This window comes from Sceloporus occidentalis, unplaced genomic scaffold, assembly GCF_023333645.1.
Source record: "Sceloporus occidentalis isolate IW3139 unplaced genomic scaffold, rSceOcc1.0.p SCAF_7, whole genome shotgun sequence".
Lineage (NCBI taxonomy): Eukaryota > Metazoa > Chordata > Lepidosauria > Squamata > Phrynosomatidae > Sceloporus > Sceloporus occidentalis.
The window spans coordinates 59,439,507-59,465,088 of record NW_028316987.1 but is presented as its reverse complement, the minus strand read 5'-3'; the positions used below and the strand labels follow the sequence as shown (position 1 = coordinate 59,465,088).

At 38.9% G+C, this 25,582-nt stretch overlaps 1 protein-coding gene across 2 annotated transcripts in view; it reads left to right on the top strand.

Annotated features, from left to right (window-relative positions):
* Nucleotides 1–25,582, top strand: part of DNAH11 (dynein axonemal heavy chain 11) — a 176,720-nt gene that overhangs the window by 127,103 nt on the left and 24,035 nt on the right. For both annotated transcript variants that reach the window (XM_089533095.1, XM_089533096.1), the window contains 11 exons: nt 622–804; nt 2,242–2,343; nt 5,003–5,137; nt 11,276–11,449; nt 11,702–11,937; nt 12,931–13,053; nt 19,550–19,754; nt 20,135–20,299; nt 21,100–21,240; nt 22,502–22,672; nt 24,753–24,875. In XM_089533095.1, the coding sequence (XP_089389221.1) occupies nt 622–804; nt 2,242–2,343; nt 5,003–5,137; nt 11,276–11,449; nt 11,702–11,937; nt 12,931–13,053; nt 19,550–19,754; nt 20,135–20,299; nt 21,100–21,240; nt 22,502–22,672; nt 24,753–24,875 (1,758 nt within the window). The remainder of the gene's footprint in view (nt 1–621; nt 805–2,241; nt 2,344–5,002; nt 5,138–11,275; nt 11,450–11,701; nt 11,938–12,930; nt 13,054–19,549; nt 19,755–20,134; nt 20,300–21,099; nt 21,241–22,501; nt 22,673–24,752; nt 24,876–25,582) is intronic.

Below are 25,582 nucleotides of genomic sequence, written 5' to 3'. Positions count from 1 at the left end.
AACTGTATTGCTCTTTTAAATTGTGAGCTGCTTTGAGCCCTAATTTTGGGGAAAGAGCAGAATATAAAGTAATTGTAATGGAATAGCAGTAATAGTAATTAGAACCTATGCATTCATAAGATATATACAAGGTTCCACAACTGAAACACATTTCTTACAGTCTATTCTGTGGTTAAAAGTAATTTTCCATAGTGTCTTAGGCAATTAATTACTTGAAAAATCCAAAACATAGGAAACTTTTATGAGCTATTAGTACCTAATTTTGGTATGTTCTCTAAATCAGAAGAAAAAATGCAGTCTAGTTCATCAAGCCATAGTTTGGAACAGAACGCTGTATCAAAGTACATCCAACAAAGCCAAATAGGGGTTTGAAGAATTCTTTAAAATAGGCCATAAGGATGGGGGGGGGGGGGGATCCAAACAGGTTTGAAGATCCTATTTCTCAAATGGCAGATAATCATGATGAGAAATGTCCCTAAACTGACAAGATTATTTACATTTCAGGAATTTCAAGAATTTCAGGAAATCAGCTTCTTTGAGTTTTGAGTTGTGAAATCAACTTGTGGGGTTGAAGTAGTCTTCAGCAATAATGAACTGCATACATTTGTTGCTTTCTTCCAGGTGGATGAATTCTTGCAAGCGTTAATTAATTATGATAAAGAGCATATCCCTGAAAACTGTCTGAAAGTAGTCAAAGAACATTACTTGAAAGATCCAGATTTCAACCCAAACTTGGTTCGAACAAAGTCATTTGCAGCAGCTGGTCTTTGTGCCTGGGTTATCAACATAGTAAAATTCTATGAGGTATTGTGAATATATTTTATTGTAACTGGAGTACAGTTTACAGCTTTAAGCTTATGCGGACGGCAAGCCCTAGATGTTAAAATGGTGCGTGTGCCCATGGCCATCAAAACAAACAGGACTTGAAGTCCCACATTTTCCCCCTTATTTGAAGGGAGATATGGAACAGATCCCCCATGTATACTAAGGGCACACTGTATTAGATGGAGTTTTCTTGATATAATGTGAACATTTGATGTTCCTTCATTATAGAAGCAATTTTTCCAGCAGAATCATAAAATCTCAGAATTGGAAGGGACCAAAAGCTTGATTTAGGCCAACCCACTGCCACACAGCAATGCCTAACTAATACACTCCTGAAAGATGCCTACGCAACTTCTGTATAAAGGCCTCCAAAGAGAGAGAGTTCACCGCCCTACAAGGCAATCTATTCCATCGTCAAACTGTTTTTTCAAGGAAAAAAAGTTTCTTCTTAATGTTTAAGTGGAATTTCTTTTCTTGTAAGTTGAATCCATTGGTTCATGCTCTAGTCTCTGAAGAAGCAGGAAGCAAGTTCAGCCCACCTTCTACATGACATCACTTGAGATATTTAACAATAGCTATTATGTCACCTCTCATTATACTCTTCTCCAAGCTAAACATATTTAGCTCCTTAATTGGTCCTCGTAAGGCTTTGTTTCCAGACCTTTGATCGTCTTGGCTTTCCTTTCTTGACACATTCCAGCTTGCCAATATCCTTTTTGAACTGTGGTGCCCAGAACTGGACACAGTATTCCAACAGAACAGTAAAATAAGTATCTGGATAGACAAATTACAGGGGCTGGGATATGGATATTAGAACCACTATGGGATCCCAAAAAGTTAGACACACCTCTCTTATTTTAAATTGGCACAAGAGCCCCTTTGCGCTCACTACTGCAAGTGGCTGTTTTTGTTTTGTTTTTTACATTTGGCAAGGGCAGAAAGGGCAGTATTAATTAGAAAAAATAGAAAAATAAACTCCAAAAAGGAAAGGAAGGGGGGGAAAACCACACACTTGCCCCTTCCTTTCCTTTCACTCAGGACCAGTAAATTACAGACCAGGATAGTGATATATATACAAATAATAAGTACAAAACAAGTTGATAGTAAATGATTATTTGAAATACAAGTGCTAGATTATATATCATGTTCCAGGATGCTGCTTTAATTAAATGTATATTTAATACCTCCATTTATCTAATCTGTGATGTTCCCTCCTATGACTTAAGTGCATCTTGAAAAGAAGGGAGGATGCAATCAATTCCAGTTGAAATATTGCCTAATAAACTTCTGTAAAAACAACAGAGAGAAGATACTCTTCAGAAAGCAACATGCTGGTGTTTTACGTGTTTGGTAAACTTTTTCCTTTGGCTTGTTTTTATTTTTATTTTTTAAATGTGGTAATATTTGAATTCCCAGGTATACTGTGATGTCGAACCAAAACGGCAAGCGCTGGCCCAAGCAAATGCTGAACTTGCAGCAGCCACGGAAAAGCTAGTTGCCATTAGGAAAAAACTTGCAGTGAGTATAATCCTAGTCCAATTTTAATCCTGTTCCACCTCCAAGCAAATTTAACAGGTTTACACATTTGTTTGTTGGTTGTTGTTTTTTGCGGTAATGCTTGGAATCTGTCTGGAGAGATAAGGATTTTTATTGCTTTCTAGGTATGCCAGGCTGTGCATCCATTGTCATCAAAAAGATATGGTTGCATTAGGCCTTATTACATCTCTTCCTGTATATCAAGTGTACATCTTGTGCTTTTTTATATTTGGTACACCAAATGTTTAACTGGAAATGATAGATTTATGCCAGGTTATTCAGCAACATTATTATATATAATAATAATAATAAGATTTATTTGTATACCGCTTTTCTAAAATGAATTAATCAAAGCGGTTTACAGCAATTCGCAAACAATAACATAATACAGCATATCTCAAAAACATCATAACATCATAACATCAATGGCAGTACATCTCAATACAAAGGCAACAATATAATTCTCAGAGCATATCACAAAACAGCCAATATTACATAACAACAATAACAATATCCAAACAGCAATTAACCCTCCAACCCCCAGAGTTACGACAAAAACAAAAGACACCAGATTGCCCAGATGGTATCAGGGCACAAGCCACAGTTCTTCCGGCCACGCTAGCAGCAGCGGCAGTGGGGACGCCCCAAACAGGCGCAGGCAAGTCCTCTGGCCTCTCTCCCCGATGGCGTGGGGGGTATGGAGGCGTCCTCCGTCGGGGCCGGCGAGCCGGGATCTTATAGAGGCCGCTGCCACCGGCCTCGTCCCAGTGGAGGGAAACGCCCCAAACAGGCGCAGGCGAGTCCTCTGGCCTCTCTCCCCGATGGCGAGGGGGGTGTGGAGGCGTCCTCCGTCGGGGCCGGCGAGCCGGGATTTTATAGAGGCCGCTGCCACCGGCTTCCTCCCAGTGGAGGGAAACGCCCCAAACAGGCGCAGGCAAGTCCTCTGGCCTCTCTCCCCAATGGCGAGGGGTGTGTGGAGGTGTATGCATCTATCCATTATTTATTTAAAGAACAATTATAATTATCGCTCACTATTTGCAAACATGCACAGCATGTATATAGTTCTCTACTGGATTAATTCAAAGCAAAGTTTAGCCATGCAAAACATGACCTCAAATAGAGGCCAAATAAATGCATGCCATTTGATTAGTCTGTTTTCCTGATTATAATTAAAGATCCCAGATACTCTCAAATTAAGTGCAATCTCTATGCTTTGATTACTTAGAATGGAACTAGACACTGTGTGACATACTGTAGCTTGGCTGTTACTTTCCCTCTAAATACCATGCTGTATCCATACTTTGATCCATTAGCTCAGATGGCAATTCCCAGAACATTCCTCAACATTATGCCCATTTATCATTTATTGGTATAGTATGCCTTTTCCCTCTCTCTATTATTCTATGGCCCAGAGAGTCATTCCTGTCTCATGGATTTCCAGTGGAACCCTGTCCTATAAACCAGGACTTTCCTATGGAGAAAGTGTTACAACAATTTTTCATACAGAAGGATTTTTATCCCTACTTGATAATTTTCTATAAGGATTAATAAATGTTGTAGCTATTACTTGGTAATCAATAATACATCATCAGTTTGGATGGCAATGTGCTAAGTACCCTTCATTTTTAACACCTGTTAAAATATATTTCAAAATGACAAATTAAATCCTTGTCAGTTGTATGGAACAACACAGTGAATGTTGTTGTTGAAACTGTTTGTAAATTATTGTTTTTAATCCTTCCATGGAAAATAGTTTATCTTGTATAGTTTTGTTTTGAAAATGGATAGAATATAATCTCTTGGGTTTAAATCCTTTTGTGTAGCTATACCCCAACAATAGAAGATCCTTTCCAGGAAAGTTTCATTATTGGCCTTTAGATGACTGGTAAAAATTGAACTGTTCCACTTGTTCAGTTCTGCACTTTGATATGTTAATGTTCCCCTGTGTTCTTGCAATGTATGTGCTTTGTCAGTTTAGTTTTGTTATAATTTATTTATGGTCATTGACCAAAATATCTCAAAGTTATTTAGTTTTGTTTGAAACTATTATGCTTTATTGGTTTCATGATTTTATTAGCCAAGGGCTAGACTACATGTAAGTGTATTACATGAATTTATCAAACTAAGAATGGTCCTTTTGAGGTGTTAGTTTCTGACCTACTTGAATCTCAGTTTTAAATCTAATAGATTCAGTTAATGACTTAAAGATGTTTAAATCTGGGGTATTCGTAACTTCACAAAATCTGATTCCTATACTGCTTACAGGAATTGAAAATTAGGAGGAAGAATATCATTTGATCAGTTTGGTCATCCACTCAAAGTCTTTTGAAGCTATTACTTGTGAACTGGGTTGTAGATCATTCTGATTTAATTGGAAGCTGCCAGGAATCAGTTTTAAGTAAGCAGATGTAAGCTTTCAAATCATTACCCTAACACTGTTCAGTTACATATAGCTTAATTATGCCATTATATTCATTCTTCTTAAACATAACTTTCCAAGGTAGATAGGGCTGAGGTTTTCATGGCACTTGAAGCCTATAGTATTGGTATACATTTAGGCCATTACACCTGTCAAGCTGCTCCTGTGGAACTAATAGGAGAATGAAGCAAGGAGAATCAACACTTTTTTTTTTGTCTACAGGAACTGGATCTCAATCTGAGCAGACTCACAGCATCATTTGAAAAAGCAACGGCAGAAAAGGTTAGATGTCAAGAAGATGTTGGCCGAACCAGTAAGACCATTGAGTTGGCGAACAGGCTTGTTAAAGGACTTGAGGCAAGTAGACGTTTCATTAACACTGTTTTCAAGAGTAAAAGCAGTTTGTCTGTATTTTAATAAAAGCAGTTTGCCTATATGCATCGGAGGAAGTAGGCTGAAGTCTACAAAAGCTCATGTTGCCAACTTCTTTCTTTCAGTTAGTCTGCTAGAATTAGATATGTTGAGAAAAATGATTTGACATTTCTTTTAATTCATCATGTATAAAATTTCAGTCTACCACCAGGGATGCTTAAGCAGTAGATTTTCATGTTCCCCAGAGGAAATTCTTTCTCCTCCTACTGGCAAACAAATTATAATTTCTAGCACATAAATTTGCTTTTCTATTGCACTGTGTAAATAACAAAAGCCAAATAATTGATTCTTTTTTCCTTCAAAGAGCACAGTGTGTACACATTCCCTACACTGAGAAAAACCAGAATAATTACCTTGCAGGATGGGGGCAGTGTTGTAAAGGCCTCCTTCTATTGCTTATTTAGCCTAATTGGTAATCCAACCCTAGACATTATGCTGCTATTTTAGCATCATATGCGATACATTTGCTGATGGGTTAGATGTCCCCAGAGAAAAGTCTCTGTAACTAAGTCACTAGATACATAGCACATAGAAGTGAATTCTTTCTGACAGCATGGTCAGCCTTTGGTTAATGAGCAGTGAGACTAAATAATCCTCAGGTCAGGACTGAGTCATTTTGTATCCACCCACAATGCACTTAACCTTTGGATAAGTAGACTACAGTAGTTGCATTGTTTCTGCCTTGTGTTCATAAAAACCATTAATCTTTTAATAAGGAGATAATGTATATCTCATTTTTAAAAAACACCTCTACACAATTCAGTGTTCTAATTATTTTAATCTGTAGGAAAGCATCTTCATGACAAAACAGATAATTATTTAGTGGTTAGTTTCCATGTAATTGTTTAAGCAAGCCATTAAATGAAGTTATTCAGACTGAGGTTATTTACTAATCAATCTGAACACACTATTTGTATTAAACACTAACCCACAGAAATCAGTGGTGTCTAATCAACTGTTTGTGTGGCATGTGTGTTTGTTTGTATCTATGTGTACACAAGCTTACAGAGAATAACATACAATCCATTTCAAAAGTAGTTTGACTTTGTGTATGATATATCTGCCTGCCTTGACCGTGGCCAATAAGGGTCATTTCTTAAATATTGATTCTCCCTGAATGAATAATAATGCTACATACCATAATACAATACTGGTGAAAGAGGAATATGTAATCTTTATATCCAGCTGAATGTTTAATGTATTTTAAATAGGCATTTAAATGTCATATTTCATTTAGCCTTCATAATGTTAGAAAAGTTGCCTAGAAAAGTAATTACTGGTACATTTTCCCCCTGGAAGGTCTACATATAACTTGGAAATCAAATGACAAAATTTAAATAGATATGGCTGGCTTTTAGTGCCTTAGAATCCAGTAAGACTAATAAAAAAATTAATAATAATTAAGTACTTTTCCACAGTGGGATTGTGTGCTCCTGTATGGCAAGAAGCTATGCTGACAGCATCAGTGCTGCTATTTGGGTCTCCCATGTCAGATAGGCTTTTGCTGAGGATCCAGACAAAGTGTGCTGGGCAGCAGCAGTAATGGGGAATATAATTGGTGGAGGATCTCTCAGAGACAATGGTAATGATACCATAGCTAAGACTTGTTAGTACTGCCCAGAAGGAGCATGGTAAATCCCCTTTGAATGTTTTTTACCATGGGACAATCCTAAATGAAACTAGAGATAGTGCCAGAAAATGACATTGCCAGGTTGCAGGGCACTCAATGAGTTAATGAGGTACAGTAGAGGACAGTTACAAGTAATGTTGTTGCTAAAATGATCCAGCTTTACTCAAATTAGAAGAACTTTCAGCTGTTGATATGCTCAGAGGTGAAAGGAAAGTCCAAAACTGCAAAACTCACTTTTTTTTAGTTTTGTCAGTTTTTGATTTTTCCCCCCAAATATTTTACTTTTATTATTATCATTGTTGAAATGGGGGTGGGGGTGGTGCTGAGGCCTCTGGACAACCCTTTTTAGGGTCTGGTGTGGCTGCTTGGTTGAACAGCCAAACCAGACCCTAAACAGAAGGCACTGTCCCTGAGCAGTAGCCATTGCTGGGGTGGTGGTGCTGAGGCCTCCAGACATTGTGTTCAGGGTTCTGTGCGGTTGCTGGGCAAGTGAGAAAAGGAATGGCACCTTTTATTACTCACCCAGCAGCTGTGCTACTCCCACAGGGTGTACTGCCCCACCAGGTGTACACCTTTTTCTGGGGTGTCACATGGTGCAGACCACATCTCTCATGCACCCCTAGTGATGCTGTAGGAGAAAACCCATAAATATAAGCATAATCCATCATGTAATGCATCATGTATTTTGTGTGTTTTGGTTGACTGAATAAAGATATCAAACGTATCAAATTTTGGCCTAGGATCAATAAATGAAGGAGGAGAGCAGGATTGAATTTTTCAAGGCCAACCATTTGTTCATTGCAAATACATCCTTCAAGCAACTGCATACATGGACATCACCTGATGGTCAATATAGAAATCTAATATGGATGTGTAGCTGTAATGAATATGTAGATTACTAAAATGTCAAGGAAGAAAGTGCAAAGGCAGGTTTACAGTTGAACATTAAGAAAACAAAAATAATGAGCACAGATTATTTACCTAACTTTAAAATAAGCAATGAAGATATTGAAATAGTTCAAAATTTTCCATACATCATATCAGTCATTAATCAGAATGGAGACAAGCAAGAAATTGAAGAAGACTAGGACTTGGAATTGGAGCTATAAAGGAACTAGGCATGATCCTAAAGTGTAAAGATATATTATTGAATACTAAAGTTAGGATTGTCAGTGCCATCGTATTTCCAATTTCATTGTGCGATTGTGAAAGCTAAGCAGTGAGAAAGATGATGGGGGAAAATGAAGTAATTTGAAATGTGGTGCCAGAGACAAGTTCCACAGATACTATGGACTACTAAAAAGACAAATAAATGGGTCTAAGAGCAAGTCAAGCCTAAACTCTCCCTAGAAGGCAAGATGAAATGTACACTATCGTACTTTTGCCTTATCATGACAAGTACATGATTCACTAAAAAGACAATAATGCTTGGCAAGATAGGAAAAGAGGAAGACCACATTACAGATGGATGGACTCAATCAAGGAAGCCATGAATCTCCAAGACCTATAAGTTTATCCCACGGGGCTTGGAGAACGGGAACAGAGCGAAACGGGAAGGGAACAGAACAGGGGGAAATACATGTTATCACACAGGAGGAGGACACCGATGTCGTCGGGAGTCCCCATCCATCCCACAGCAGACAATTTTTAAGAACGATTCTGAACAGTTCTTAAAAATTGGCTGCTGTGGGACAGTTGGGGAACGGATTGGGGACTCTCGGCAGCGTTCTCTTGTGTGATAACATGCATTTTTCCCCATTCCATTCCATTCCCTTCCTGTTTCCTTCTGTTCCGCTCCGTTCCCGTTCTGCAAGCCCCATGCAATAAACTTACTAAGCAGAGCTGTTGAGGAAAAGTTGAATAGGGGATATCTCATTCATAAGGTCACCGTAAGTTGATGTTGAGTTGATGGCAGTTGGGAAACAAGAAAGGATTAAGGTACCATATTACTATCCAGGCTAGTTCTGGGGAGCAGGGGTGAGGGAAAAGGAAGAGTATTATATTTGTTCAATAGCAGTCTGTAGTTACCTGGGTATGAATGCTTTCATTAAGATAAAAACAAAAACAAATTCCATTTATTGGATCCTGCAGTTGCCTTGCTTACATCTCAGGTGTGACTTTACTTTAATTCCCCACTGGCTGATTCGAAAACTATTACAAAACAGTAGCCCCCCCCCCTTTAAAAATACTGATGTAAACAAAGAAAGGAAAAAATTATAGAGCAATTAATAGAGAGTGTCAACTCTTTTCCTCAGAGGATAAATTCTTTTTGACTTGAACAGGAGACAGTTAACCTCTGAAATGCATCAAGACTGATGATTTTGTCTATATAGCATTGACCTGGAAGCTCAGCCATTCAGACTAATAAATCAGGCAATTTATATTTAATCATTAACTAACTCCCGTGCTGAACAGCTGTTCAAAATTAGAAATGGGTCACCCCGGCCAGGATGATATTACAGGCAATCTATAATGCATTAGAATAAAATTATAGTGATTTTTAACTGTCTGGAAATTTATTACACTGCATGTTCCAACTCTTAAACCCTTGTTAACCAACGTCACTTGTGATTTATGACACTGGAATGGTACAGTAAAATTACTGGAGATTTAAATGGACAATTATTCTGTGTTTAGTAAATCTTCAAATTTCACAGCTAGTTTGCAGAATGAGGTGGGTGCACTTTATTGTTTATGACTTACCAGCCAGTGACAACAAGCAAAAAGAATGGATAAATCAAAATTCCTGCCTGCAAGTTAATAGGTTTGTTATCTGTTTAAATTCAACTGGTGATTTAAAGGAAAAAAATGTTACGTTCTGCAAAAAAAAGTATTCAAATGAATGACATAATACTCTGTTATGGAGTGCTATTTTTAAACGTTCATTCCCACTAAAAGGGGGGGGGATATATAATATACACATTTCCACTTAGAAAAGTACAGTTCTGTTTAATAATTGGGCTTTGAGATATTATAATAGGTTCTTTACAAAATCAGGAAATGTGGAATATATATAACATCATTTCTACTGGGTTACGTTGGGCCAATCACTATCTCTCAACCTAGTTTAAAATCTACAAAACAGTGATACCTTTATGAGGCCAACGAAAATGCACAAAATACACGATGCAAGCTTTCAGAGCCCCATTGGCTTCTTCAACAGTAAAGGTGTTTTAACAAATCATACAGGAGAAAAAAATATATAAAATTGCAATATTAGTCATGGGCCTGCATTTTCTCAGGGTGCTGTTGTTGTGTTGTTCTGTAGAGGGCTAGCTATCAAACAAAAGGGGTGTTACCTCACAAAGGATGGAGACATCTTGGATCTTTTGTACTGCTAATGGAATTCAAATTTTATCTCCTGGACTTTGGAATGCTTTGTTCCAATGCCTCATGGCCAGAAGAAGGAGCGGCCTGCTTACATAGATGCAACACAAAACAACAAAACACCTTCAGAAAATGCAGGCTTTGTGACTAACATCATCATTTTATACATCTTTCCCCTCTTGAATGACTTCTTAACACCTTTGTTAAGAAAACAAGCTTGCTCTCTCCTCAATATGACATCCCTTCAAGTATTTAAACAGGGCTATCATATCACCTCTTATCCTTCTTTTTTCCAGGCTAAACATTCCCAGCTCCCTAAGTCGTTCCTCATAGTTTCCAGGCCCTTCACCATTTTAGTCACCCTCCTTTGGACATGCTCCAGTTTCTCAACATCCTTTTTGAATTGTGGTGCCCAGAACTGGACACAATATTCCAGCTGGGGCCTGACCAAAGCAGAATACAATGGCACTATTACTTCTCTTTATCTAGACCAGTGGTTCTCAACCTTCCTAATGCTGCGACCCTTTAATATAGTTCCTTATGTTGTGGTGACCCCCAGCCATAAAATTATTTTCACTGCTACATGCAAATATGTGTTTTCTAATGGTCTTAGGCGACCTCTGTGAAAGGGTCGTTCAACCCCCAAAGGGATCCCGACCCACAGGTTGGGAACCACTGATCTAGACACTATACTTTTATTGATGCAGCCTAAAATTGCATTGGCTTTTTTAGCTGCCACGTCACAATGTTGACTCATGTTCAACTTGTGGTCTACATGGACTCCCAGGTCCCTTTCGCATGTAGTCTCGTTCAGGCAGGTGTCCCCCATCCTATATCTGTGCATTTCATTTTTCCACCCAAAGTACAGTACCTTACATTTCTCTGTGTTGAATTTCATTTTGTTAGCTTTGGCCCAGCTTTCTAGTCTATTCAGGTCATGTTGAATTTTGATCCTGTCTTCTGGAGTATTAGCTATTCCTCCTAATTTGGTGTCATCTGCAAATATGATAAGTATGCCCCCAATTCTGTCATCCAAGTCTACCTTTGCTTGGGAAACTATATACTTCTGGTAATCCTCATGCTGTTTTATAATTTTTTTCTTTCAGTCTGAAAATGTTCGCTGGACTCAGTCCATAAAATCTTTTGAAGCACAAGAAGTAACTGTGTGTGGCGATGTTTTGCTGACAGCAGCTTTCGTTTCTTACATTGGGTCCTTTACCAAACAATATCGTCATGAGCTAGTGGAATCTATGTGGCTTCCATTCCTGAGATCACAAAAAGTAAGCCTCTATATGTTTCTTTTTTTAAAAAAATATTCTAGTTTCTCTGTCGTGAAAATGGATTTTTTTAAAAAAAATGAAAATGCCCTTCTGCTTAGAAAAAAATGGGTAATACTTGCCAGGTACTTTTTTACTGAGTGATAATAAAATGTGGCATTGCTGACTGTTTTGTTTCTATCCTTATGCATAATGTCCTCTTGTCAGGTCACTTGCTACCTTTATAACAATGTTGTATTTCTGTTTATTTCAAAGAATCCTATTCCAATCAGTAAAGACTTAGATTTGGTTGCCATGTTGACTGATGATGCAATGATTGCCTCATGGAATAATGAAGGACTACCAAGTGATAGAATGTCGATAGAAAATGCTGCGATTCTTACAAACTGTGAGCGCTGGCCACTTCTTATAGATCCTCAACTACAAGGAATAAAATGGATAAAAAATAAATATGGAACAGGCCTTAAAATTGTACAACTAGGACAGAAGGGGTATGTGTATGTTGACCAAGTGTGCGTATGCATTGTATGCATGAATGACAACATGGTAGATTTCCTGGTGTTTTGTTTTGTTTTTGATGTGCTTTTCAGTCTATACAATCATAAATATTTGCTCTTCTCAGAAAACACCTGATTTCTTTTTAACTTCATTCCTTTTAAATTTGCCACAATAGAGTTCTCCTTGTTTTAATGCACATCAGGCTCTTTAATATATTAAATAAGGTCACATCCAGAGTGACTGGATAGTTGCATAGCCTTACTGATACTTGAACCCCATGCTGTGAGAAAGATTGGATACAATCCTTCTCACACTCTTAGATCCTCAGGGAAGAATCTACTACAGTCAGAGAGAACTAGACTGGTAACTACTTCCCAGAGGACGTTTTCTGCTGCCGCTCCAAAAATCTGTAATGATCTGCCGGACGAGAGCCACCAACTAACATCTTTGGAGGCCTTTAAGAAGGCAATAAAAACGGATCTCTTCCAGTGGGCCTTCCCAAATTGATCCCCTAATCTCACTCTCCACTTGCTTAAATTATTCTCCTCGGACTGATTCGTTCTTGACTGATTTTATTGCCCATTGTTTGGGAATTGCTTTACCGTTAATTTTAGGGGGGGAGTGGGAATCTGGAGTCTAGTGTACTTTTATCTGCCGTTTCTGTGCTTTGATTTTATTGTTTTCTCTTTTTTATATGATGTTACCTGCCTTGATCCAACACAGGGAGAGGCAGGTTATAAATAAATGCTATTATTATTATTATTATTATTAATATTAATATTAATATTAATATTAATATTATTAAATAATATTTTAATGAATTAAATTAATAAACCCAACATTTGTCTATATGAGTATTTTAATTGACCTGTCATTCCCATTCATCCAACAATAACAACCATTGCAAGATTTCTCTGCTTTCTATACACATCTACTGTTTTTTCTCTTGAATCATTCTCTAACTCTGTTTTATGTTCCCCATGAAGGTTTTTGAAAACTATTGAAAGAGCTTTGGCTTGCGGAGATGTTGTCCTGATTGAAAATCTGGAAGACGCTATAGATCCTGTGCTTGATCCTTTGCTTGGAAGAAACACAATTAAAAGGGGGATGTACGTATGCATATTGGGGAGGGAGCAAGCTTGTTTTCTGCTGCCTCATAGAACAGCATAATACATGTCCAGTAGTTCTTATCACTGAGCTCCAGACTGGTTTTTCTATTGCTTTGGTTAGATTATTGCTTCAGTTGATGGAGGCATTGGAAGCAGCAAATTCACTCACCTTCCCCATCATCATTTGCCTTAGTGGGAGCTCCGATGTCGTGTGGAGCAGCAGCCACTGATCTGCACAGCATTGAAGAACTGGCTTCTGACAATGATGGGACTATAGCCGCCAGCTGCCACAGCTTCTACCTCCTCCATAGAGGTCCAGGTGCTGCTGCCAGTATGATTGTCTCTCTTGTAGCAGCTGTATCCCCTCTTTTCCTTTGTATGCTGATGGATTGGGACACAGGTGCCCTCCCTTTCTCTTTTTTGGACAAGCAGGTTAAGACAGAGGTGGTAGCATCACATCCCTTTCCTCTTCAGATGGGTGGATGCTGGGGCTATAACTACCAAGGCATCCTTCTTAAATGGCATAAGCATCATCACTGTCACGTCATCTTCTGCTTCCTGCTTAGGAAGGCGAAGCAAGAACTGCAATCACATCCTCCTCTAAAGGTGGATGCTGCTGGCAGTGCAATACACTTTGGGGAGTGGGTGATGTATTCCTTGTTATAAGGAATATCCCTCATTTGAGGATGAGAAAGCTTGCCTCTTATAAGGCTTGTATTTGTCTTTTATTATAAGAGATATTTCCTAATTGAGGGCTGGAAAGCTTTTCCTTTTATACTGTTTGAACAAGATGCCAAAAATCCCATATTTTCAAGTGTGGGCCCTTCATAAAGATCAAAATGTGTGCATCATGTGTGCAAGGAAAATGTCCTGAGGCACTCTACTGGCAGCAGAAATATATGGTTAAGTTAACTGAAATCAGTACTTTCATTTGGTATTTTTGAAGAACACAAACTTGATAATACCTACTTCCAGCTTGTCAGCCCTGCATGTCATGAATTTCAGTTGTCCCTTAGTGCTAGTTTGAAAACCTGGCAACATTAGTTGTGTTTTGATTTCCACCTCAAGCAGTTGGAGGACTTGGCTGGCTGAGTCTGTGGCCCTTTTCATCTAATTCTCCTTGCTTCCAACTATTCCATCAAGTGCAAATAATAAATTTATTATGCCACCATAATATGCTGTCAAGTCATTTCTGACTCATGATGACCCTATCATGTGGGTTTCTTGACAAGATTTATTCAGACGCCCTAGTCCAGTTCTCAGTACTCAAACCACTATACCACATTGGCTCTATTTATACCACTAATGTACTATATGAGTGCCAGTGCTGTGAAGTGGTTTGAGTGCTGAACTATGACATTGGAGACCAGGGTTCAAATCTATGCTCAGCCATGGAAACGCTCTGGATGACCTTGGTCAAGTCACATTCTCTGAGCCTAAATGGAATGCAAAAGCAAACCCCTTCTGAACAAATCTTGCCAAGAAAACCCTGTGATAAGTTCACCTTAGAGTTGCCATAACAATGTGAAGTCACACAGCAACAACAAATATCCAAAATCCAGTGCTTATCATCTTCAGTTGTGACACTGAACATGCAATCATTTTACCATTCATAGAAGCCATTCTTTAAATAGAAAATGATCCTATTTAAAGAAAGGAACAAAACATGTTATCTCCCAATATGGTAGAGAAAGGGGTATAGCCATGAAGAAACCTGTGACACTTAACAGACTAGCCAATTTATAGTTCTTGGTTTGATGAACTAGAATTTCTTTCCATGCCAATGGGAATGCATGTGGAGACAGAATCTGCCAATATAGATGCACCTAATGCATCTGATGTAATGAGCTTAGTCTGTGCACCACAATAAATATCTTAATCTTTAAAATATCCTGTTGTATGTTCTAACAGACAAATTAGACTCTCCCTATAGAAAAGCATAAGCAGTGATCAGTTTAATTGTTGTGTATGTATGACAAAGAATTTCCATTGCCTAATTTAGCAACATAGTTCACTGACTAGTTGATCAGATGTTATACTGGACTTAAACTCTGGCCTTAAGCTGAGAAAATGCACCAGAATTTTCACCATTTTATGCTTTTTAAAATTTGTTTTAGCAATTGTGCCAGTATTTGTGTCCCCCTCCCTTGTTTCTAATAAAAAAAAAGACTGGAAAGATGCTCATGATAGATATGGTGCAGACCAACAGTTGAAGTTCATTAATAATTGGAATGTTGTGGAGTATGAAGTAATGAATACTAATTACTCCTTTCATGTCTGACAGCACCCTGTGGACCAATACATCAGCTCAGACTTTAATTTGGTCCTAGTAATGGTTTTATCAATAGTACATTAATTCTGTGTTTGAAAAGATATACAGTTGAACCTGACCCACGCAGTAGCTATTGCTGTCATAAAATGACCACATACTGACAACAACTGGGTAATTACAAATAATTAGATCTACTGAGCTTCAGACAATCCTAATTTTAAGTAAAATATATCTTACAATATTAATCGACAGAAAGCGTTGTTGGAAAGATTTATCAACTTCTGCTTCTTCTAAAGCAAATTTACTAGCTTTGCTTATTAGCAAACCTACTGATCTGTGAAGCAACTTCATAAAAGTGTATCCTGGCTCTGTTTTTATTATGATTATTCTTGAGCTGAAAACTTGCTACACTGAAGAAGATACTGAAATACCAGCGTACAGTAGTATTGTGAGCACCTAACTTCCCACTGGCCTGAAATAATTAATTAATAACTGCATCCTAAATTAGTAGTAGCTCAAAGCATTGATCATGAGATAGATGGGTGAGCAAATACTGGGAAAGTTACGTTTATGAACAATAACTCAGAGTTCCCAGCCAGCATGGTCATTTGCCATGAACTTTGAAGGGTTCTAGGAGCTATAGTTAAAAATGTAATTTTTTGGAGCTCTGAATAGAGCATTAATGCATCACTATTGATACACAGATATTAGATAGTGGCCCCCAAAAGAGGTGAAAATATGTGATCCTATCCACAAAGAACTTATCCACCAGGAAGCTGTTGGGATCCAGGAGCTGTAGCAGTGTTTGCTACTGGCATCTCCTGCAAGTCTGTTTTCTGTACCCAAGCACTCTTTTCTCCTTCTCTGCCATTAATATAGCAGGGGAAAGGATCAAATCCTCAAATCTGGAGCTATCTCTGGCTTTCACATCACAAGGTAGATGCACTAGGCATATAATTTGAATTCCATTATGGAACTATAAACCACTTCCAGTTACTGTGGATAAATATTCATCTAAGGGATTGTCATGTGCAGCAACCTTATAAAGAGCCTGTAAATGTTTCCTTTTTTGTGTTTTGAATTTTTATATGTCTTATATGAACGAAATTGTGATGGTCCATGTCTATAAATAATGTTACATGTTACAGTTGATTGCATTTCAAAATACAGTGGGCCCTTCTGGACCTCCCCCTCCCCTGCATAAGGAAAATCCCATGTATGCTGGAGCCCCATTAGAAATAATCCTCCATTAGTTCTTCCAGGGCACACCAGGGCTTTTTCCAGCACAGCTTTCAGCGTATGTTAAAACCGCATATGCTGCACTTGCATATGATGCGGGTGCACTGCATACAGTACTAGTGTTTCCTGTTTAATATTAAATTATTTCTGTCTGTGTGAGATGGGACATTTCTATGTGACTTTATGGAGCAGCATGAAAATTAATTCTGCTGCTGCACAGAATGGCTTTCCTTGCCTTGAAACTCATGGCAGCTATACAACTTTCAGTCATTTTTTTCCTCTCCACTAGTTTGACCAACTTCAACAGTTTGCCTACTGTGATTGCTAAGTAACAAGTTCTCTCTACACCTGATATGTTCAAATTTGTTCTCTGCATTAGCGGCAGGAGTTCACAAGTTAGATGTAGAAGCTTTTAATTTCAAACAGCAGGCCTTGAAACAGGGCTTTTTAGATGTGCTTTGAAAGGGACATTTCTCCCTTGAAGTAGGAAGATATTACTCACATTAGTTTTCTTGCTCAGAAATCTGTCTGCCACTATTCCTTTTCACTTAGATATGCTGTTTTGAAATGCAGTGGTGGGAGTATCTTCGTTCTTTGTTTCCTTTTTCTTTTTTAATTTAACTATTGCAAACCAGGTTTTCTTAACAGAATGTGGCAGATATGCATTCTAGGAATAGTGAAGATGCCAGGCTTGCAAATATCCCTATTTATCCCTATTAATTCCCATTTCCATAGATGGTCGTGGCCTGCTTTTTGGAAGGTAGCTCAAGGCATAAAGGCCAGCAATGTGAATGGGTGGAGTTTTTAAAGGAAGCAGGAGATCTCTGAGGAACTGAGATTGTTAGAGCTGATAAAGTGAAGACGTTAGAGTATGTAACAGAGACAGAGGGGCTGAAATTATGGAGGGCCTTGGAAGAGTAGACAAATTGCTGGGTACTGCATCAGAGAGGATACCAGGTTAGGGATTATATTCTCATTTTTAATTTGCTAATTATTGCCGCATCAACACTATCCCAGGCCCTGATATTTCAGAGCCAAAAACTGAGACCAAGGGATGACCCCTTGTGATGTTACAGAGGAAGGTCCTTGTGATATTGTAGGAATATTTGGTATTTATATTAAGCAGAGTGCAGCTCGTCCTTCTTGATAGCATAGGAGTTAGATGAACCCTTTGCTGCATTGATCAGCTCATTTGCCAGGCACAATAGGAGCTTGTGGTTCAAACAGGAGTAATTATTCTGGATGCTCTTATATGGTTAAAACAAATCTTACATTTATTGTCTCAAGAAATCCATCTTAGGATAAAAAAGGACCCATACAAAAGAAGTTGACCTATACTTGGTTACAAGAGACCCTAAAACCTGGCTTTCATGTGTGGGTGTACAGTAGTGGTCATTATTGGGTTGGAGCTTCCTTCCCAGGCAAAAGAAACAGGAGTTTGTCTGCATGGTCAAAAGCTCAGGTTCCCTTGGCTTCACATTGTCTAGTTCAGATGACACAGACCAAAACCCCGAGGGCAGGATCAGGGGCAGGATCCCGACAGACCAGAAATGTATTTGGAAGATTCAGCCTGATCCCAGGGTCCACAGCTGATAGATACCCCATGGTAATTAGACCCTGGTTTTCTGTGGAGTTCACTTGAAACTCTGCTGCAACGCCCAGCTGTTTACATGGCCCCCTTGCTCCTTACCTTGCTGCACCATCACACTTACTCACCAGTCTCCTGTTGCTGCATCTGACATGAAAACGGTGCATGGCCACATAATTACAGCAAGACACCCTGTTTGCACATCAGACATGGTGACAGGAAGCTGCTGAGTAAGAGCAATAGTGCGGCAAACTAAGGAGCATGCACCAGTAGGGGATCCCAAGTCAGCAAGGAGACAGGTGTGTAAACACCCACACATCTCTGTGCCAACCTGGGGACTATCCTGGTGACCCAGGATAGCCTGTGCTATCCTGACCCATCTGCTCATCCAGTCATCACTAACATGTTGAAAGAGGAGGAAATGAGGTCAGAAAGGTAAGAAAGAAGCAAAAGGCTTGAGTACATAGAGCAAAGAAAGCTACAGAGAGGTGAAACAAAAATCAGGCATTGTCTAGACTTCCCTCTTTATAGACTTTGACCAAGCATTAGTGCCTCTTTGCTTACAGCAGATGTAACTAGGAGAGGTTTACAAGGTGATGTCATTAGACATGATGCATTAAGTATCAACTACATTTACACAGAGTATGCCATTCAAATTAAAAAAATATCAAAGGGAAATGTGTCAACACACTGGTTTTTTTTCCAAATGCCCTGATAGAAAAGTACATAAAAAGATAAAATGTTTGTTCATTTATTTTAGTTTTCCATTTCCCCTTCCTTCAAGAGCAGACCTGTATGTGTAAATGAAGAGCACATTACACATTTGTGTCCATAATATCTGTGTATTAATGAGCACAGATTTCTTTTCATTTTTCTGTAAAATAGCCAATGCACCAATGCCCTCTACAGGTAGAGCATCACACGTGCAACTGTGTGGCTGTTCAAAGGGGCAGCTATCCAATGAGATGGTATCTGGGCAGACGTGGGAGGTACTTGAGGGGGTCACTGGCAGTGTGTTTGTGCAATTGTGTGAATGCATGGTGGGGAGGTAACAAAAAAAACTACCCACCAGTGCACCTTGATGCCACTCCGTGCGGGCTGTTCACATTTGGCCCGCCTTGGGAACTGTAATTCATTGTGTTTTGGTGTCCTCAGCAGACAATTCAAAATATAAAAGGCACATTTTTAGTAATGTATGAAGTGTCATAAACAATGGTTACTGATTCCATCTTCCTTCTGTAGTGGATATATAGTTTTGTTTTAAACTTGTCTTAATAAGTGAAATGCACCATCTTACAGTTCTGTTCTCTGGATTTCTGTAATATGTTTTCTATCTGACTAGATTGTGAAATTATTCACCTCTGCATTATAATGCTTTTCATTTTAATTTATATTAGGTTTATCAAAATTGAAGACAAAGAATGTGAATTCAACAAGAATTTCCGCCTCATCCTTCACACTAAGTTGGCTAACCCACATTACAAGCCAGAGTTGCAGGCTCAGACAACTCTTATAAATTTCACAGTTACAAAGGATGGATTGGAGGATCAGCTATTGGCTGAGGCTGTTACTGTTGAGCGACCTGATTTGGAAGCATTTAAGGTAAACCCACAGATGAATCAGTCAATTTTGCAGCAGCTTCAGTGTGCTCTGCAAAAAAAATTAGTAAGAAAATAAACATCTCTCTATCATTTGTAGCACAAACCACTATTGCACTTTATTTTTGATCAGCTTAATTTTCAACAGAAACTTTGTTATTTAAAGAATCCATGAAAATATTTCTACTTTCCAAGATTTACACAGTTTTGAATGGCTCTTTGCAGCTGCTATGCCAGTAGACAGAATGTCTTGCCTGCATGATGCAGACATGTAAACTGTGATTGCCCAGTTCATATCCAAAGAATGTTCCCATAAAGAAGTGTCCAGATGGGCTCTGAGTGCTTCTTGCTATTGAGAATCCATGTCTCTATTTTGTTTGCCAGTCTCTTCTGACAAAGCAACAGAATGATTTCAAGATTCAGCTGAAGGTCCTGGAGGATGATCTGCTATTTCGCCTTTCTGCTGCTGAGGGCAGTTTCTTGGGAGACAATGAACTTGTGGAGAAACTTGAAACAACAAAGTCAACAGCTTCAGAGATAGAGCTCAAGGCATTTGAAACAACTATTTAATTTCTTGTTATTGCTATTAATGGGTAGTTCCTATAATGTCTGTGGATGGAGAAAAATCAGAAAAATATAACTGACATCCCAGGATGAAATTACTTGTGTGGGAAAGTGTGTGCATGTGTGTGCATATATGAGAGATCGAGAGAGAGAAGTGTGAGTATCTATATATTCACATGCAGCAACACATGCAGCAACTAATTGGCAACATCTAGTTATTTGTAATGAGTTCTCTTTTCCAGCATCAAAAGTACAACAATAATGTATGTTTTAAGATATATTATACATTATATGAGAGCCAGTTTGAGCGTCCAACTATTACCCTGGAGATCAGGATTGATCCCCTGCTCAGCCATGGAAACCCACTGGCTGACCTTGGACAAGTTACATACGCTTGGCCCTAGAAAACCAGATGATAGGTTTCCCTTTGGGTTCCCATAAGTTGGAAATTACTTAAAGACAAAGAATAAATATTATATTATATTAATTATATTATATTCTGGAAGTGGTGGCAGGTGAGGTTTATTTGTGGTAAAGATCTGACGGTTTAAAGATCTGACAGATTTCATACTAGGTTAATGATTAGCTGCTAGATTAACAATACAATCCCATGTGTGTAAACTCAGAAGTCACTCTATTCAGTATAGAGCTGCAGCCTAATTATGTACTTGCATGAAACTCCTTTGTGAAGAAATGTAGTGAACTACTTTGAGAATTGCAATGTCAACTGCAGTTCATATAATAAGGATGGCTTTCTTTTTATTTTCAAACATAATGTTCTACAGGCAACGGAAGCCAAAGAAAATGAAGTTGATATTAATGAAGCCAGAGAATATTACAGGCCAGCAGCTGCAAGAGCTTCTCTTCTTTATTTCATCATAAACGATCTGAACAAAGTCAATCCCATCTACCAATTTTCACTAAAGGTTCAGTCTTTTTTCCTCTTTTTTGATTCTAATACCTAAAAGTACAGTGTATACAAATATCATAAACTTCAAGCTGAAGGATTGCTGATTATGTTCCCAAAAAGGTCACCATGAGTTGTACCACTGGTATTTGTGATAAGTGCAGGCTGAATTATTTTGCCCTCCTACTCCCTCTGTTTAAACAAGTTTACAGGTTTTATAAAAGTTTTCAAAAGCTTGTTTGACTTGAGAACTGTGGAAAAAGAATAAACAAGTATGTATATTACAAAGTCTTTATCATGTTAACTTATTTTTAAAAAACAAAAAGAAAACTTGTTCTCCAGCTTCAAAGGGAAGTGCAATTAGAAGAGGGACATAGTTGCTAAGGCTATCAATGGTTACTATTATATATATTCTAGTATCAGAGGTTGTGCTTCTAAATACCAGTTTCTAGAAAATGAAAGTGGCAGGGTGCCCTGGCATTCATTTTCTTCTTATGGGTTTCCAAGAAGTTGGCCACTGTGACAGCAGAGTGCTAGATTAGATAGGAGTTTGCATTTTGCAGCTTCTTCTTGCTGCGTCAGGGAATTGCGTGGTTTGTCCGCTGCAGTTCCCGGATGCAGCATCCAGTGGCACAGGAATGGCGCCGCTAGTGGCCAGTCGCGCATTCGCGGCGTCACTTCTGCCGCACGATGTGCAGACGCTAGGCATCCGTGATGTCAAGATGGCGGCACCCATGTACAACGGGCGCTGCTATTTTGTACACGCCAAGCGCGTACTAGGGTTAGGGGCATCCATAAAGGATGTCCCTTCCTAACCCTAGTATGCACTCGGCGTGTACTTTACGCCCATTTGTAATGGCCCCTTGTGTTCTTCATTGCTGCTAGAAGCACTGAATATTTCTCCACTATGTAATGAATATACATAAGGTTAATGAGGATCTTCTTCCACTAATGGTGAGACCAAAGTGCCTAAAGCTCTTATTACTTAAACAGTAAATAGTATTACTTGAACAATAAATTCCATTAGCATCAGATCAGTACACATGGTGCTGTGGTGGGCTGGAACAGTGAACATGTTGTTTCTCAAGAGATGGTATGCAAGGTCTTTTTCTTAGAATTCTTAGGGCCTGAAGCAGATGGTATTCAAGGTCTTTTTCTTAGTCATCTGAACACCATACCCCTGAAGCAGCAGGAAGCCACTTCTTTTGACCCATGTGTTTCAAACTGCTAACAGCATCAGAAGGAAATATTGCTAAATGAGAAATTCTATGTTCCTTTAGGCTTTCAACACTGTCTTCCATAAAGCAATGGAGAGAGCAGAGCTGTCAGATGATATCCAAGAGCGGGTTTCCAACCTGATAGAAGCTATTACATATTTCACCTTTCTTTACATAAGTCAGGGGCTTTTTGAAAGGGACAAGCTTGTTTTTCTTGGCCAGACAACATTTCAGGTGAGAAACATCCAATGATTCTTTGATTATTATTAAGCTTTTTCACCATTGGTTCCTGTAGTCTACCCAGCCAAAGATTATTGAGATCAGAAATGTGGCTGTTGTGTATATGAGGCATATCTTGCTCTAAATACTAAGAATTCTGAGATTTGAAAAATTGGTTGCATATTTGCAAAATCACATTCCACTTCCCAGAAAAAGAGAGGTCTAAGCTGCTATAGATGAATGATGATGAAGGGCATAAGCATAAGATCACTGTCACACCCAAGCTACACTCCAACAATACTCCCAAATCCTTCAAAAATGCATTCAAATGTATAGATGGGAAACTTTTTTTTTTCCGATGAAGGGTCTCATGACCCACAGGTAAAGTCCAGTAGGGGACAGAGCTGATAGTGTTTGAAGCCAGAACAAAGCGTGGGTTTGAATTTTCAGAAATGCATAACTCTTTCCTTCTTTGTGCCATCTTTCCTTGCTTTGTTAAGTAAAAGCTTCCCTTTCCACTTAATACATCTGTGTTAAAAGAGAAGCCCTGTATGCCTTACTGTATGGAGTTGTTGCTGGCCAGGAGTGATGTGTTGGTGGCCTAGCCAAAATGGCCAGCCAGTTTCTTCTTCTCAGGAACATGTGTAGCTTGGGACAGTCCTGGGAAAGAAGCGGGTACAGCTAGCCAATGAGTTCAAACTCCTATTTGAATTCATTGGCTGGCGGGACTGGCTGGAGTGATCCTGATGCAAGTTTTACTCCAGTCTGGCAAAGAAGTATATATCATCCTGCCTTCCCGTGCATTCAGTCAGTTGCTTCTGAGTGTTGTCCCATCCTCCCACCCACCCTCTATTATAGAAATTTTGTTTGTTTAATACTGGATATGTGTAATTGCCAGTGATGCATCTCTCTTGCCAACTATGTATCTCTCTTGCCAGTCTAATTGTTACAACTTGTGAGGGCAGTTGGCATGGGTTCTGGATCGAGAACATCATTTACTGGTATTTTGCAAGCATTGGTAAGGTATGGGGGGATCCCCATAAGGGACTCTGGGGGTGTGGAATAGAAGTGGTTTTGTTCAGCTCAAGGTTAGATACCTTTCCTCTACCCCTGGTGACAGGAGGATTATGCTGGGCCATCTGCCCATGTGGATCCCTCTCTTGTCATCCCAAGGATTTCGACTGGAAGGTCACGTTCATTGATCAACAGGCTGGTTGGTCAATTCTTGGATCCAGACCCATATGTGTGCCAACTCTTCCAACAACTGTAGCTAATATGTGGGGTAATTCTTCCCATCCTCTATGTGTGTTGGTGTGTTTTGTCATACAGAGTGGAACTCACCCCAATGGTGGAAGTTGCTTTCACTTGATTCCTGGAGTGCTACTCTGAAGAACAGGAGTTGTCCTACAGTATGTGGAACCAAAATGTGATGAGGATCTTGTGAAACTAAGGAGCAGCTGCATGCTGCTGTCTCCCTTCTTCCCTTGCCTAGCTGTAAAAATGGCTGCCTGTTTGGGAAATGTGTATGGATGTTAGAACTTTTATATATTGGTAGTTTATTTGAACAGGTGGCTGAATAAATAGAAAATGTCGAATCGTACATGCAAAGCTTAAAATATTGCTAATTGGAGGAATTGGGTTGTTGATAATTGCATAAAGGCAGAGAGGAAAATATGCAAGGTTCTAGACAATAACGCTAAAGAAACATGGAAATTGTACCGATAAAAGGAGGAAAGAAGAGGAGAACTGAAAGAGTTCATAACTATTGCAGCAAGGCAAATATTGCTTTTGAGATCATAAAACTGTAGAGTTGAAAGGGACTGCAAAGGACATGTAGTACAAAGAGAAGAGCTAGGCAAAAGTAGTGTGAATACATAAGCCTATTATTCTCTTTTTACCTCAGGTGTAGAAATGTATGCCTGACCAGAGAAGTCAAAGTAAAATATTCCTTACTTTGTGTTGTTTGTGTATAGATCCTGGAAAAATTACTGGTCATGCTGACTGTTGGATTACAAAGTCTGTAGTCCCAAAAAGCTTGTTTCTCGAGATCTGCCTATGCATTGAGCATTTATTAACAAATCTATTTACTTTCTAGATTCTGTTGAGAAGTAAAGAGATAGAACTGACTGAACTGAATTTCTTGCTGCAATTTACAGTTGAACACCCTTACAAAAGTCCTGTAGACTTTATATCTACTCAGTCATGGAGTGCCATAAGAGTAAGTGTAGAAATTTTCTCCACCACCCTGGATATTTTATTATATTTCTAATGAAAAGCGTACCTTAGGTTCCATTTGCAGGCTGAGGCAGGGAACTGCCATTTTCTCCCTCAGCAAGCTGTCTTCTTTCCAGACGATTTTGCAGCATTTTATAGGACTGGGAAGAGGCATCCATTCAATGGTTGGGGGACATCCTGCTTGAATCCACAGCCTTTGGACACATCTACTCAGGGATATTTATTCAGATGTTCCCCTTTCAGGCATGAGGACTTGAGATACCTTCCTGCTCACTCAACCTATGTTATCAGTTTGTTAATATTTTTCTCTTTGTCAAAACTTCAGGGTTTTGTAGCAGGAGGCAAAATCCAGTGTTAGCAGGAAACAGGGCTGCAAGCCCACCAGTTCCTATGGGGGTCCACTTAAGTGATAGTTTTTTGTGGGTTTTTCAGGCTATGGTACTGTTGGGTAAATATTAGTAGTTTATGAAATGTTTGGGTATAATAATAATAATAATAATAATAATAATAATAATTCTATTTATATACCGCTATTCCATAGCGGTGAACAGCAAGTAAGCTAATTAGCAAGTAAGCTAATTTGCCCCCAACAGTCTGGGTACTCATTTTAGCGACCTCAGAAGGATGCAAGCCTGAGTCGAGCTTGGGCCCTTTTGCTGGTCTTGAACTTGCAACCTTGTGGTTTTGAGT